Source organism: Glycine max, chromosome 9 (assembly GCF_000004515.6).
Source record: "Glycine max cultivar Williams 82 chromosome 9, Glycine_max_v4.0, whole genome shotgun sequence".
Lineage (NCBI taxonomy): Eukaryota > Viridiplantae > Streptophyta > Magnoliopsida > Fabales > Fabaceae > Glycine > Glycine max.
Window position 1 is genome coordinate 42,705,440 of NC_038245.2, and position 16,627 is coordinate 42,722,066.

Sequence of the window (16,627 nt, forward strand, 5' to 3'; positions counted from 1 at the left end):
TGGTTGTTGAGTCCATTAATTTTGTATGCCCCTTGGACTGGAATGATATTTCCTCCCCCCTTAAATTTTATATCATAAAAAATATAAAAAGAAAAAAATGTTCTAGCTTAATCTTAAAAGAAAGAGCTAGCATGTAGTCCAAATATATATATATATTCCTCGATCAGGGGTGCACGACCTTGGTGAAGAATCAACAATGGTAGCTGGATAGTCCAATATTGCACTAGTCCTAAGCACGACATTCCTCTCTTTCTCCGCGTTCCAGCTTCCCAGCGCCACTCTTTAATTATCATGCACCCTACCATGTAGTAAGTTGTAAACTTATAAACATCAAATAATAATCCGTTTCTATTGATTTTAAGTTCTGATTATACCAAACTCAAGTGCAGTGTTTGTTTTCTTTGTTAGCTAGACTCCTTTTACTGCATACTTTGTATTTATTTGTATATTCACTTAAGAGGATAATAAATAAACTATGAAATATAATAATAACATTTATTATTTCTATCATTTTATTTATGATAAATGTACAAAGTATTTAAAAGTTAAATAAAGATTTGAATATAATTTAAAATAGGTTAAATTAATTTTTTAATCTTTTAATTTATTTCTTAAATTTAAATTGATTTTTTAAATTTTTTTCGTTCAATTTGATATTTATTATTTTTTAAAATTAATTTAATTTAGTTCTTAATTTTAAAATATAAAAAAATCATACTTTATGACAATTCAAATCTATCATTAAGTGATTTTAAATCATTACAAAATATATATATTTTTCAAAAAAATAAATCATATTTAAAAATTAAAAAAAATCAAAGTAAATAAAAAAATTTAAAGAATCAAATTGAACTTAAATAATAAATTAGTGGGAAAAAACTTATTTAACCATAAAAAAAATATGATAGCTGTAAAAACACAACGTTACAAACAAGACATTTTGTTGAGTTTTGATCTTTATATTTACATATATATATTTGACAAAAATAAAGATTAACGTAAATTCAGCAAAAACAAAAAAAAAGAGAGATTAATATAATCCAAAGGACAGCTAATCTTATTAAACTTATTTATGATACCTGACATTAATTTTTTTGACTCTCTTCAAAAAACTAATTTCAACAAATCAAATCTAAAGGAAATGGTCAATACTCGGGAACCAGTTATTAAATTTTTCAAATATTTCCAGCAGAATATGTCACATTTTGCTACTACTATATAAAGACAGCACGAACCAGGAAACTATGCATTCAAGTTTAATTTCAATCCATAGAAGTTAATTAACATGGCACAAATTGAGAAATTGTTGGTAGCTTTGTTCCTTTTTGCAGTGGCACAAAGCATAATCCTCGTAGATGCCACCTTTTCCAAAAGCATGTACATCACTTGGGGTTCTCAACATGCATCAATGCAGGGTGAAGACCTCCAACTTGTGTTGGATCAAACCTCAGGTGAAAACTCCATATATAATTGCATCCAATTTATATTATCTCAACAGATATATTTGTCTTGGACAATAGAAAACATTTGCATTTATGATCAAGAGAATAATAAAGTTGCAACTTGCAACCATGCTGCATTCTTTAATACTATGTTGCAATTGAAATGACAGGCAATAATGATCTACTAATCCAATTACATACAAGTGCAGATATATATCAGGAGAAACAAATTAAATTAATCATTAATCTATCTAATGACTTAACTCTTAATTGACTGCATTGTTAAACTGTAATGAATAATTCCTCCAAAATTTCATCTTAATTAGAATATTTCAGTATGTTGATAGTTTATAAGGCTCTTTTTTAATCTCTCCAAAATTTCACCTTAACTAGAATACTTGGTGTTGCATTTGAATTTCAGGATCTGCAGCTCAAACAAAGAAAGCATTCTTATTTGGAAGTATTGAATCGAGAATCAAGCTGGTCCCTGGTAATTCTGCAGGAACAGTTACTGCCTACTATGTAAGTTCACTGGTGCTGAAATTAAGCACCTGATTTTTTTTCCTATTAAAAAAAGATGTAGTAGAGTTTCAGATATCAGCTAACTTCAACAAAATTGAATTAGTGAATAAAGTGGAAATATATAGATTTTACAAAAGGTAAAGTGCTAATTAATGCTTCATCACATAAAACGTGTGCAGCTATCCTCTACAGGAAGCCAACATGATGAGATAGATTTCGAGTTCTTAGGCAACATTTCAGGACAACCATACATTGTCCATACGAACATATACACACAAGGAAATGGAAGCAGGGAGCAACAATTTTACCTCTGGTTTGACCCAACTTCTGACTTTCACAATTACACCATTCATTGGAACCCCATTGAAGTTGTGTAAGTTGAAAAACTACTAAACTCTACCAGCACAAAGTTGATTCATTATTCATTTTTCTTAGTTCTATAAGAAAGAAATAGTCAAACTAGTCATATACCTTTTTTCAATTGTATCATGATCTATGTTATTGATTTGTTATCTCAGCCTAAGGTGATGGCATATTGATAGTTTGTTAGTTTTTTTTGTTAACAAGAGGGATCGAATCTGCAACTTTTTCCTCCTTCCCTTATTTTTTAACCATCCAACTAACCTATGTTTCCGTATATGGATAGTGTACCAATATATTTAGACTATTTAATAGTTAAACCTTCTTCAATTGTATTATGATCTATATTATTGATTTGTTATCTCAGGTGGTATATTGATAGTATACCAATTAGGGTGTACCGAAACTATGAAAATGAGGGCATTGCTTACCCAAACAAGCAAGGAATGAGGGTTTATACTAGCCTGTGGAATGCAGATGATTGGGCCACTAGGGGTGGGCTTGTTAAGACCAATTGGAGTGGTGCACCATTCATAGCCAGATTTAATCATTTTAGAGCAAGGGCTTGTAAGTGGAATGGAGCAGTTAGTATCAACCAATGTGCCTTAAATTTCCCTGCCAATTGGTGGACCTCTCCCACATACAAGCAATTGAGTTATGCCAAATTGGGACAGATGAATTGGGTCAGGAACAATTACATGATCTATGATTATTGCAGAGATACTAAAAGATTCAATGGAATGATGCCTCCTGAATGCTTCAAGTCACAATTCTAAACATAATGAAGGCATGCAAGCTGAAACGTGTTTTTTCATTTAATTATTGTTTTTTTTGTCCCATTTGTTTGTGTTTCAATCTCTGTGATTTCATTCTTGTTAGCCAATTCAATTGAATAATGTACACTATTTTGTGTATTGCAATTCAGTTTCATCTTCATTCCATGCCCATGGGTTCTTAGTCATACCTGTATTATCTTACCTGTCAGAGTAAATTGATTATTGGACATTGTTTAGATGACAAATTTATTGTTGCTATTGATCTTACCAATATATTAGTCTACAAAGGGTTCCTACTTTCCAGCATACTCTTTATTGTAGATAAAATTTGTGTAACCTTGTATTTGGAATTGCGTTTTCAAGCTACGTTAACACAGAAGCTACACATTGTAGCATATGATGGATGCAACTTTTTCATTATCTGAATGTGAGACACCCACTAAGATATTGTGCATTTGAATTTCTATTGGAAATCTCAAGACCATGGTTTGGGAAAAAGCTTGTCTCTTGCAGCTTTTCCTCAAACCATGATTTAGAAGTTATCAACTGAAATCTAAATATGCTATAAATAATATTGTGTGTCCTAACCTAATTAAATTTATTTAGAAAAACTAACATGGATTCACCAATAATAAAGATCATGTCTAATTCACCGAAAAAAATATCATGTCTCTTGTAGCTTTGATTAGTATAGTATAATATATAACTACGATGTTCAAATTTCCTCAAATAAGCACTAACTCGAATAAGAACAACCTACCCTATAAAACAACATTCAAACACGAAACATTGCCCTGTACCGCAAAACATGGCACATGTACACCCCATGGCAATAAAGCAGAGCTCCATGCATCATAATCAAGGCCTAGGATTCTACTTCAATATAGTCATCTCAGGGGACCAAAATTCATCATTCATTTCTTCAAAATCATTACTTGAAATACTTAAATTGTCCTAACATTTTAATGAATTAAAAAATTTTGATCCTCAAACACATTAAAAGAATAGCATTTAGTTAATATATCGGATAAAGTAATCAGTCAAGTCGAAGTGACATCTGACACATCCAAATCAAACATAATCTTCGACCACGTATCCACATATCTCAAATAATACATCTCGACCTTTAACATGTACAAACAATAAGTATCATTCGGTCATGATTATCATCACTAAATCCGCTTAAGAATAATCACTCAGTTAGAAACACTTAAACATGATTAGGGGGAGTATTACTGTCTGGTGACCTTAAGCCTAGCTAGGTTAGTATAAAAAGGAGTAGACATCAGGTAAAGAACTGATTCATTCTCACTTACTCACTATATATCATTAATAATTCTGAGTCGAACCCTCACTAATGCCTTTTACAGGTATCTTTACTTATGGACTCGAATTTTTAACAAGAAGTAATAAGCAGACTCCCTTCGACTCTAGAGACCCTTCAGCAAAAAGAAGAGTACCCGTTCCATTATTGACAGGAATAAACTATAATAAAATCAAGTATACAATCAAAAAAAGTTAATGATATGTCAAATATACAATATCTAACCAAGCTTTCAGTGAAAACTAGAACAAGTATCAGTAGACAAATAAAGTTGGATACTCTACTCTCTTGCAAGAAATAATTCTTGCGCTGAGTTCTATAACTAACTAACGATGTTGGAATTTTGTTCCTTGGTTAGGAATTTAAGCAAAAGACAACAAAGATAACTTTTTCAGCGCAAAGGAACTGTAAGCAAAATAGACAACCGTTATACTCGCGCACTCGTACGCTAACTACAACAATACCCGTACTTAGAAGGAGTTGTATAATTAAGGCGGTTGCTTCGGTGTTATATATGTATACATCACCGTCTAGTGTGGCCACATAAGTCATACGTCGTTACATGATTGAATTATTTTTAAGTCACACATCTAATCAAAGTAACTGTCTATAATTAAAAGAGAAATGCTAGCACACTTTTATTGTCTTTTAAAACTCTCTAATTAGAATTTATTATAAATTATCAGATTTTGTTTCTTATTTAATAATTCTATCTCTTTATTTGTATTAAATGAAAAGTGAAACTTATTAAAATGGATGATTTTTAATAAATTTTAACCAATAATAAATAATGTTACAAAGAATGTCACTATTATTTTTTAATTTAAAAAAAATCATATTTTGCTGATAGAATATCATTTAAATTTCTTTTTCGAAAACTTTTCTCATCATTTTTTTCTTAAATAGTATTATAATCTTGGAAAAAAACATGGTTAAATATTTTTTTATATACAATCATTAAAACTACATTATTATATTTTATTGTTATTTTTCAGAAAATTATATATAATTTTAATTTATGTAATACGCAATATTCTGTCGATATCTGATTTGTTATCTAGTGAACACAAAAAGTAAGTTAATAACTTAAATAATATTATATTCTTCGATTTTATTTTCCTACAAATTTTTATATTATCTCTTTTCGTAAGTATTGAATAAAAAATAAAAATATTTAATATTTTGAAACTTGAAAGTTTTAATGCATTTAAAATTTATCATAAAAGTAATAAAATAATTTGTAAAAAAAATATAATTATTCTGATAACTTATCAGTTATCATGTTTTTATCTATTTTATCTTTATCTTTGGCCGGTTTCATATCCTAACTATCAAACCAGCCCTAGATCTTAAAAATGTATTAGGATTGAACTTTCCAAAAAAGATTCTGACGGTGGAACTGGGAAACAACCTAGAACCGGGTCCGGTTGGGCCGTTGGCCGGGGTTGGAGTGAGACAAAATTGAAAGGACAAAAATACCCCCCGGATGCATATTTGTGTTGTTCTGTTCTAAGCGAGTGGTTTTGGTTTCGGTGGTGTTGCTCTGAGATCGAAGCGTTTGTTATTGTAGAAGCAGCTGATACATAGATAGATAAGGATAGGGATAGGGTTAAGGCCATGGAGCGCATCATCGGCGCCAAGTACAAGCTAGGTCGCAAGATCGGAAGCGGATCCTTCGGCGAAATCTACCTCGGTCTCTTTCTCTCTCTGTCAATTTTTTCTTCACAAATCTCAATTCCTGATTTTTATTATTGTTGCTTTCGATGTTGATGCTATTATGTTCTGATTGCGATTCAATTCAATTCTGCAGCCACTCATATTGATACCTTCGAGATCGTCGCCGTCAAGATTGTATGCTACTCCTACGCTTTTTTTCAAAAAAAATAAATTAATTAGTGCAGTTTCAGCTTCGTTTCATTATTATCTGATTATTTTTTGCGTAGTCATGCATTTTAGCGGATTCGGATTCTTAAACTCTTCGATTTTTGTTTTGTTGTTTATTTTTTGCAGGAAAACGGTAAAACGAAGCATCCGCAATTGCTTTATGAGGCCAAGCTCTACAATATTCTTCAAGGAGGAAGTATGCTCTTTTTTTTTTCTTTTTTCTTAATAGCTTGGTGCAATTTGAATTATTCTTTTAAATAATTGTTAGTATTGTGCATTTTTGTATGTGTGGTTAAGTGAATGAATGAATTGGTGTATCCGTGTATGGACTATGGAGTTGGAGAGTTTTACTTTTTGAGGAACTTGGTGAGGTTTGAAGATTTTGAATTTCTTTTTTTTTTTTTTGGAATCCAGGTGGAATCCCGAGCATAAAATGGTGTGGTGTAGACGGGGAGGATAATGTGCTTGTTATGGACTTGCTGGGACCTAGTCTTGAGGATCTTTTTGTCTACTGTGGAAGAAAGTTCTCTCTCAAATCCGTGTTGATGTTGGCCGATCAAATGGTAACCGGTCATCTCTTTTAATTATTGGGCATATGGGTTACAATGTTGTCTGCAAATTGTTAGTGATAGGTTCAGCTCAAAGGGCAGCAAGACCTCTTCCCTCTTGCCTCTTAGCCCTTTAAGTCCTGTCCTCCCAGCCTTATTCTTTTATTTAGTCTCGTGGAAAATTTTGCAGTCAGTGTCGCTTTGTTATAAATCTTGTTATGTGTGTGCAGTTGATGCTAACCTCAATTATTATTATTATTTTGTGCAGATGACTAGAATAGAATATGTGCATTCTAAAGGATTCCTACACAGGGATATAAAACCTGACAACTTTCTCATGGGACTTGGTCGGAAGGCAAACCAGGTGACTATCCTGTTGTGGTTTCGTCTTCATTTGGAGTTGACTTGCATTGTCATTCCCTCAGTTATTAGTTGGCATCAAATTAAATATACATGATCATGGTGTACTTGACAGGTTTATATAATTGATTTTGGGCTTGCAAAACGATATAGGGACTCCACAACTAATCGTCACATCCCTTACAGGTTTCTAACTTTCTACTATAGTATTCCATTGAATTCTCTTTCTCTCTCTCTTCCTTTTTTTCTTTTGGGTTTGATCCAATTTCTCAATCACTTTTCATGAATAACACTACTTTTGGAGTATTTCTTTTTTTGTTTCTTCTCTTTTCATCCCTGGTAAATATGCCAGAATTAATAATAACAAATTGTACTGCACAGGGAGAACAAAAACTTAACAGGGACTGCACGCTATGCTAGTTGCAATACTCATCTTGGGATTGGTAAGTCAGACGAAGTTATTTAAGCCCCTCACTCCAAATAAAATTCAATTTTTGTTTATGTTCAATTTCTATTTTTTTGTAGAGCAAAGTCGACGGGATGATTTGGAGTCACTTGGGTATGTGCTTCTGTACTTCCTTAGAGGAAGGTATGACATTCTAATCTAGATGTTTTGCTTTCATGGGCATTTTTTTTAATCTATTGAGAGCAATATAATGAAATGTTCTAACTTGTAATGACTGAACATTTGTGTTTAGCCTTCCTTGGCAAAACCTAAAGGCTGCAACAAAGAAGCAAAAGTATGACAAAATATGTGAGAAGAAAGTATCAACTCCTATTGAGGTAAGTGTTTGGACATTTATTTGATGTGTAGGGTTTTGATCACGATTCTTATTCATTTTTTATTTTCACAGGTATTATGCAAATCTCATCCTGTAGAGTTTGCTTCATACTTTCATTACTGTCACTCTCTGACCTTTGATCAGAGACCTGATTATGGATTCTTGAAGCGCCTTTTTCGGGACCTATTTACTCGAGAAGGTGATTATTTTGATGATTTCTTGAGTAACATGGAATCAAATTACCTGCAGAATTGTGTTTATATTCCTTTGAATATGGAAGTTATTATTATTATAACCAAAACTTGAGATTCAACATATTGTTTAGTATGTCAAAAGAAAGGAAGTGAGTTTTTTAAAATAAAATTCATGTTCAAATGTGGTGACAGTAGCAATATTTGTCTTTGTTTTCGTATCTACATTTATGTAATTTTCCTTTTCTATTTCTCCTTATTGGTATATGCAGGTTATGAATTTGATTATGTATTTGATTGGACTATTTTAAAGTACAAGCAGGCACAAAAGAATAGAGTCCAGCCTCACATATCTGTTAGTATATTTCCTTTACATGAATAGAGGTTTGAGTCCTCCCATGCTTATAATACTCATTTTGTTATATTGCAGACGGTCCCTGGAACAAGTAGCAGTCCTGCAATGCCAATGGATGTGGACAACCATCGAGGTTGGTGCATCTGAAATTAGTTACATAATTTTTATGATTCTGCATAAACAATGTTGTGTTCAGTATTACTTATTGGCAGGTATTAATGTTTATTCAGGGGATGTCTCAGCAGAACGTATTAAATCAGGCAATGTTACTGGTTCTGGTGTTAAAATTCAGTTTAAATCACCAGTTGGTAAAATTTTGGGCTCTGAAAAGCCTCTGGACAAGAATGTAAGTCATCTTTGAGTAAATAGTTATAAATTTTTTATTATGACTGTCTTGCAATGCTAAAGTTACAATTCATTGATTGCATGCTATTATGTTTCAAAATTATGAAATAGATCAGTGTTTAAGATTTAACAAGCATGATTAAATCAATTTCTTCATTTACTTGTAGATTTTTGGTGAATCGAATATACCCTCTACCTCGTACTCTATTGCTGGTACCTCAAGAAGGAACACCATGAAGCCCGCCTTGTCCACTGAAGCTCCTAAACCTGGACATGGGCAAGGAAGTAATAAAATTGGCCCTTCAAGTAGCTGGATTTCATCTGTGCAGCGCATATCTTCTGCCAAATGAATAACCAATATGGTAATTTTCTGGTTCATAATAAATGTGCTGCGGCAAATGTTATTGTCTCTATGCCCCACTTCTATCAGTGACAGTTTATATTATGTGTTTTTTCAGGTTTGATTCTGATCAAGAAGATTCCCTGTATGCATTCCGCAAATCCGTGGTATTTGCTTGCTTCAACTGTACAGGTCAAGAATTTTCAAATGATCTATCCAGGGAGACTGCCAATTGCTGCAAGGTTGATAAATTTCAAAGCTCATCTTCTGAGACCTTCTTGTGTTGCTTTTTTCCTAAGGTGACTGCAAACGATTGTTTGGTATAAATTACAGACTACCCAGGCTTGGCTGCTTTGCTGTATATAGATTTCAAATGTGACACGCAGCAATCTTGTGTATCCATGTTTTTATGTAAAATTAATGCGTGAATGTAGCCCTGTTTCCCCTTTTTGTTACTTGATGATAATTATCATTGGGCCATATGTTATATGGTGACTCAGTTTCATTTAAATTGATTGACGATATTATGAATTGTAGGTGTATTTTCAGTTGGTTCTGTTAAGGTATATTTGATTTTAGTTTTTTACTTTTGCTTGTAATTTATTTTTACACGGTTATGCTATTTTCACTGCCTAAATAATATACCATGTAATTATATATCATGCTTTAAAGCTTCCATAAATGAAATTTCTTTGAATGTGGGAAAATCTAAACTGGAAAAGTTTTTCTCATTAATATTTAATCAATTATTTTGGTGTTCTGACTTCTTTCATTGCTGTCAGATCATTTGCCTCTGATGATGCCAAGTTGATATTCCTGTTTATGTGGTCATGTTTTCAGAGAATATAACTATCATATCAGAGGCAGAATTTTGCCAGAATGATCCCTGAAATAATGGTTTCTTAACAGATATCAAAGGTAGTTTTGGTGGCATATATTTAATACTTCCAAACATATGATTGTGTTATGTTAGCCTATGAAGTTACTTAATTATTAAGATTTGTTTCTTTTTTTTGACAAATATTGAGATTTGTATCTCATCATTAGTTTTTTCCTTTTTGATAAATATTCAGTCTCTTGCCAGTGTCAAATTTTGAAATTTATTTAATTACCCATAGTTGGAACAATCAAAGATTTGCTGCTTTAGATTGCCTCTTGATTTTTATCAACTGATTTTTATGAGTTTTCAAAATTTTCAATTCAAACGTATTGCTCAAGAAGCATTTCTTTACTTGTAGGTAGCTCGAATTTGACTATCAGTCAGATTAACTTGTATTGCATTCTTGGGATGAATGAAAATCTGATTTTATTAGTTCAAGGTTTGGATAAATTACTGTATATTTGTTGTTCCTGTGATAAAAATAATTGTATATGAACAGCTCAATTATCAGTTCACACTTTCTCTTTTGCAGGATTTCTTTTTTCAACCTATATTGACTGAAGGATGAAATAGTGACTGACAGTTGGTATATATGGATGCCATTATCAACTGGAACATACCTCTCCATACAGATTGGGTTGTCGTAGCATTTTGGGAGTACTTCAGCTTTGTGACAAGCTTGAAATGAGAATTGCTTTTGATATGGATGTTGGTTAGCAAAGATAATTCAAGATCTATGATTCTAACCAACATTTCTGTAAGGTTGACAATTCATTTTTCAGTTGATGGACATGATCTATGATCATTGATTTTGTTGCTGGTTACAAGTAGGTCTCTCGAGGAAAGTTATAGTAGAGAAAACAATGCATCTGAAGGAAGCTCAGTTTCATATATTGAGAAACATTTGTTCTTAACAGTGTCAAGATGAATATTGAATTCCTTTTTTGGATAGACTATATACTTGGTGTCTATTGGTTAGAAAGATTTCCCATGACTTTCATGGCCCATGCCACTCCCATGTGTACAAGTTTAGTACAGTGATCAGCTTCACATTTTTTTACTAACATGTATACACTGTTTTGCATTATTGTCTAACTACAGACCTTGTCGAATTGATACATGTAACGGTGAACGGAAGCAACACAATGAAACACCTTTGCTACTGTAGATACCCAGAGTGAGGTATTCAAAATTTAAGTTCTTGTTTGGTATGAATGACAAACAAAAAGTCTTTTAAAACATGAATGTGGGGACTCTGGATTCCAAGTTATCCTACATTGCTTGATGTTGGTGTTTCACACACATCCAAGGCATGAGGTGAAAGGAAATTTTACTAGAAAGCAAGGAAAGCAGCATCAGAGGTTCAGCTGGTTATAAATTCTGAATTTCATGAATGAATACAGATGGGTTTAACGATTTTTGTTACGTATGCTGACATAATTGCATGAAGCACCTATCTTCTTCCACCTTTAAAGATCCTATGTGCCAATTAATGGACATAACAGAGTCTTGGAAGCAAGAAAAATGACTGAGGGCATTGTGCGTTAACATGAAAAGGGATTATTTCATTCTCTTGAATGCAACCTAGTCTTATATGCAGTTAATTCTTATCAAGTCTTTTTGAATAAAAGCTTTTATGATAATTATTCTTTTTATATATATATTATGTTGATTTAGCCTGAATAGGCCGAAGCAACTTGTATAGTTTGAGTTTGATATTTTGTTGTCATGGAGCTTTTCTTGGTAGGTGATTTGTGAAATTGGCTGTATGGACTAAACTCAAATTTTTTAAGAGTGGAGAATTAAATATCTCAATCAAACAATGGGAAACTAAAATCATGAATTTGAAAAAATAGAGAAAAAAAATTAGATTTTAATCCTTTTTTTTTCCTGTCCAAACATCAAAGTCATGGTGTATTTTAAAGAATAAAGTATAATTATATCACTTAACAACTTTATAATTATATATTATTGCAATTTTAATCGTTTAATTAATGATTATAATCATATTTTATCTCGTTTTAAAGAATCAAATTTCTATTTGATAGAAGGCGATTAGCTCTTTGTTGGTTCGTATTTTTTTATTTGTTCCTCGGTTATTTATTTTATATACTTTTTATTTATAGTTTTGTTTTGTAAAATATTGGTAAGCTAACCAGTAAAGTATATGCGATTTTATATATAATAAAGTAACTGCCTTACTAATTATTCTTTTTTATTTTTGGAACTCTAAATTTTTTTCTGTATTTTGAGTAATGTTGTATAATCTCATTCCTCAACAAGAGAAAAGATTTAATCAAATAGAGACTGGTTAGTGGATAAGTCAAAATGTAAAGTTACTTGGATGCCATTTTTTTAATTCTAATTTAATCATATCAAATAAAGTCAAATTGATATGATGACGACCACCATCACCCACCAAGAAAAAGGTTATTTTCTTTCTATCGTTGCAAGTATATATGGAAACTGTGCAAGTGTAAGGAGTTATTTTGCTTTTAAATTATTGAAACCATCCCCCGTGATGGAAGATTTTTGTGCTAACTAGCTTAGAAAATAATCAATTGGAAATTTCTCAAGCTCAATATCTCATAGGTGTTACCTAAGACACATTTCAAAAGGTACAAAAAATGTTTGAGCCCAACTAAAATTCTTAACTTTGTTTAAGCACTTAACTAATACTGATTTATCCTCTTCAAAACCTTGAGAACTCTCACTACTTCATTCAACACAATTGCTGGATCAGTAGTGTCAACTCCAACCATTGCAGCCAATAGTTCCATTTTCTCCTTTGTTTTTCCATCAAACAGCAACTCATCCAAACTCATCATCACTTCTTCATCTGATGCATCACCAACTCCCTCATTAGATGAATCTGTGTCTGACTTGGCACTAGAATGCTCCCCAAGAACATCACAATAGCCAGATGAGTCTTCATTTGGTGTGAAGCAATTGGAATTGTTCAGATCATTGAATTCCATGGTAGAAAACATGGGGCAGAATGTGCTTAAAAGGGTGTGATTATTTGGAGTGAAGAGGCTGAAAGAAGGGTAGGAAAAATATGGAAAAGTGTATTGTTCTTGTTCTCCAAAGGGTACCTTTGAGTTTTCTCTGCCATGATCCATTGTTGAGTTGCTGAGGAGGAACACTTTGAAAGAACAAAGGTTGTTTGATATATAAGGAAAAAATCAGTGCGTGCCTCTTGAAATGCCATAATGACAACCGTTATCAAGTTAGGCCAAGTGAAGAAAACGTAAAGAGTAAAAGTAATAAGGTAATTATGGACCAAGGAAAGAAAACAAGGTAATTATGGACCAAGGAAAGAAAACAAGGTAATTATGGAACATGGTTTTAGAAATTTGGGTGAGGCCTAATACTTTTCATATTTTTTTGGTTAACTATATATGGTCCCATCCTTTGCACACTGCTGTTTTCCTATATAGTATATTTGACTTCTGTAGTTTTAGAAAATATATTATATAACTTATATGCCATTTTGTTACTTCATACCTTCTGATGAACATTTATGAGTTGAGGTTCTATAAGCCCCACTCACTTCTCTTCAACACACATGCTAGTTCAGGCAAAAATGCAAATGCACTCAGCCACGCAATTACAATCAGACACAATTGAGTACATATTTGATTGATGAAACTAGATGAGTAGATTCTGCAACCATTGTATATGTTTAAAGATAAACTAAGGTGATTTTCTGGGTATGCTATGATTGTTAATTTCTTTTTAGTAACAATTTATACACATGTATTTTCAAGATGTGTGCCACCCTATTGGATATTCAATAGGAGTTTGGCTCATCTTAACAAGTTGGGACCTTTTAGTGTGTTTGTAAACAGTTCAAATGCCCTTGAACGAGAATTCAATACATTTATTGTATCACGTTAAGTTTTTTGGAATGTTGAAAATGGAAGTTGAAATGGCTAAACAAACACACCTTTATTTTATATGTTAATATGTCGGTCACAGTTTTACAAAACGGTTTGCAACCACAGTTTTACTGATAATGTTAGATTTTTTTGGGCTCATTTTGATCACATTATGAATGTAATTGTGGTCACATTGACTATATTTGTTTGTAATTTCTCAAAATAAAAATTATGACCACAATTTAAAATCTTAAAGTTGATTGTTAAGAAAAACATTGTTCACTTCTAGAAAGTCCATAAAATCCATAGACATAAATCCTTTGACACAAGGCATCTAGGCAAAATTAAATGGCAATGGACATTATAAAGCAGGGACCAGGACCAAAAGGAACAATAAGTGCCTAAAGCAGAGCTATGAATGGGAATCAAATCTGTCCTTTTCTGTCCAGCCCTAAAATGATGTCTACTACTAACTAGGAAGGTAAAACTTAACTTCAGGTTAGATTGAATATGATTGCTTCCTGTCATTCACTTGAACCACTAAATCCCCTAATGAAACCCAATCCTACCAGAAATAAAGTCAACGCCTCACTGAGTCACTGGTCACTGTACGATTTCAAGTTTGATGTGTTTCATACATAATCAAAACGCATCACAACTTCACTGTACCAACACAAACACACTGTTTATTATTGAAAATCACCAAAAATGTGTTAGTCCTACTTGTTATTTAATGAGCTCATTCATAATTTTATAGTTTCCAATAATTTTTAACCAAATTGTTTTAAGAAGATATTAGATGTATATTGCAGATACTCATCTTGACATAATGATTGCAGAGTTAACGGTGTTCTTAGTTTCTGAAAAATGAGTTATCTTCAGTTTTAGACCCTAATTTTTAAAATCATAATTTTTTGTTCCTATATTTTTCAAATACCCAACTAGTCTCTAAAATCATAAGTTTTCAACCCCTATAGAGCTAGCTATAGGAAATAAAGTTTGAGTATTTCAAAAATACATGAATGAAAAGTCGAGAACTAAAACTAAGGATGAACAATTTTTTAGGAACTAAAACTATGATTAACTGAATTTGAAGTGTATATTACAAGTTGAGGAATAAATCTAAAGATGATCAAATTATTTAGGAACTAAAAATATGATTAACTCATAGTTGAAACTCTCACCTCTCATCCTCTGCACTCTCCTTCCTCAACCACAGGATCCACACGCAATGCGCTCTCATCGATTTTCATACTTGTGATTTCTAGATTTCCTGAGTTGGATTTGAAAGAGCCTTTCTAAACCCATTGTGCAAAACCAAAGAATATTGTGGAACTGCGAGGAATTAAAAGAGAGCGTTTTTAGATCTACGATTTCCATATTTAAGACACTCATGTTTATTTTGTTTTACAAGTGACTGAGATTTGTGCTTGTAATTTTTTTTTTTCTTGTAAATTGACACTTTAATTTATTCTTGTAAATGGTCAAGAAAATTGAAGTGACGAAGGAGAAGACAAAATCCAGATGTTTTTTTTTTTTTACTTTAAATAATTCTGAAAGTTTTTAAACCATCATATAAGTTGTAATTTTTTAAATATATTTTTTTAGCCATCAGAAAATTATACTTTAAAATTTTTAACCGATGACATACAATACAAATTTTAATAAATATTTTTTTAGTAAAGATCCAAAATAAATTTTGTTAATTTATTGTAAATAGGGGTGGAAATAGGTCACGCCGACCTACATATAAAGTCTGGCCTGAACTAACTTATTTAATTAAAAGGTTAGGCTCGGACTTTTTTAAAAGCCTATTAAATTAAATAGACCAGGCTTAGGCTTATTAAAAAGCCTTATAAAGCCTGATAGGCCGGCCTATATATATATATATATATTATTTTTTGGATACTAATATATAATATTATTTTTCGGATACAATTAAATTTTTTTGTAAACTATTAGACTTTGATTACACATTACTACTCCATAACTCCTATTCCTATCATCAAGGACTTACACATTACGACTCCATGACTTCTATTCCTATAATCAAAGACTTTAGTGTCATGTGTCCTTTCATATTACTTTTTTTTTTTTAACTTTCCTATTACGTTCCTACTCCATAAAATATTAAATATTTATTGTCAAGAATGTTTTTAAAAAGACAGGTATTTATTATGAAGAATGCTTTTAAAAAGGCTATCAGGCCAGACCAGGCTTTTAAAAAGGTCAAGCCGAGCCAACATAAAAGTCTTTGATAGGCTATAGGTCTGACTCAGGCCTCAAAGATTCATCGTAGGCTAGACTCAGGTCTTTCAAAGTCTAACATGCTCTGTCTTATTCTCACCCCTAATTGTAAACCTCAAACACATTTTAGTTTATTTTTTCTAATTCCTTAATCCACGTCATTGTAAACTCAAGTGTTCACATCATTGAAAGGACACACGTCAACAGAATACAGAGATCCCCTAACTGTAGGAATCCAAAGAAAAACTTTTAATATATTAAAAGCCTAAAATTACAAGAAAAAAAATTAATAAAGATCCAGAATAAAAATTATTAATTTATTGTAAATCTAAAATATATTTAAGTCTACTATTAATTAATTAGTCTAGTGTGAATTAAAGTAGCTAGAGC

The 16,627-nt window shown here is 31.9% G+C and overlaps 3 protein-coding genes across 16 annotated transcripts; 2 read left to right on the forward strand and 1 right to left on the reverse strand.

Moving 5' to 3' along the window:
* Window positions 1-1,246: 1,246 nt before the first annotated feature.
* On the forward strand, window positions 1,247-3,400 carry LOC100805352 (probable xyloglucan endotransglucosylase/hydrolase protein 26). The gene is made up of 4 exons (XM_003534167.4): window positions 1,247-1,451; window positions 1,864-1,964; window positions 2,144-2,337; window positions 2,692-3,400. The coding sequence occupies exons 1-4, from the start codon at window positions 1,286-1,288 to the stop codon at window positions 3,098-3,100; spliced, it is 870 nt and encodes a 289-aa protein (XP_003534215.1). The 5' UTR covers window positions 1,247-1,285; the 3' UTR covers window positions 3,101-3,400.
* A 2,350-nt stretch (window positions 3,401-5,750) lies between these two features.
* Window positions 5,751-11,065, forward strand: LOC100805890 (casein kinase 1-like protein 3). 11 transcript variants are annotated; one of them, XM_041005039.1, is made up of 18 exons: window positions 5,751-6,117; window positions 6,235-6,275; window positions 6,435-6,504; window positions 6,723-6,871; window positions 7,125-7,220; window positions 7,332-7,402; window positions 7,598-7,659; window positions 7,742-7,805; window positions 7,915-7,999; window positions 8,071-8,197; window positions 8,462-8,544; window positions 8,620-8,677; window positions 8,757-8,890; window positions 9,057-9,251; window positions 9,348-9,792; window positions 10,070-10,147; window positions 10,468-10,548; window positions 10,642-11,065. In XM_041005039.1, the coding sequence occupies exons 1-14, from the start codon at window positions 6,042-6,044 to the stop codon at window positions 9,237-9,239; spliced, it is 1,299 nt and encodes a 432-aa protein (XP_040860973.1). In that variant the 5' UTR covers window positions 5,751-6,041; the 3' UTR covers window positions 9,240-9,251; window positions 9,348-9,792; window positions 10,070-10,147; window positions 10,468-10,548; window positions 10,642-11,065. The 11 variants fall into 11 exon arrangements, with proteins under 11 accessions (XP_040860973.1, XP_040860975.1, XP_040860976.1 ...); XM_041005046.1 differs by having other exon boundaries at window positions 5,773-6,117; window positions 8,775-8,890; window positions 9,348-9,471; XM_041005041.1 differs by having other exon boundaries at window positions 8,775-8,890; window positions 9,348-10,147.
* A 1,573-nt stretch (window positions 11,066-12,638) lies between these two features.
* LOC102666737 (uncharacterized) lies at window positions 12,639-15,657 on the reverse strand. Of its 4 annotated transcripts, none has more exons than XM_006587468.4 (2): window positions 15,175-15,657; window positions 12,639-13,254 (listed from the first exon to the last, which is right to left on the reverse strand). In XM_006587468.4, the coding sequence occupies exons 1-2, from the start codon at window positions 15,179-15,181 to the stop codon at window positions 12,782-12,784; spliced, it is 480 nt and encodes a 159-aa protein (XP_006587531.1). In that variant the 5' UTR covers window positions 15,182-15,657; the 3' UTR covers window positions 12,639-12,781. The 4 variants fall into 4 exon arrangements, with proteins under 4 accessions (XP_006587531.1, XP_006587533.1, XP_006587532.1 ...); XM_006587470.4 differs by having other exon boundaries at window positions 12,639-13,307; window positions 15,175-15,655; XM_006587469.4 differs by having other exon boundaries at window positions 12,639-14,653; window positions 15,175-15,654.
* Between the last annotated feature and the right edge of the window lie 970 nt (window positions 15,658-16,627).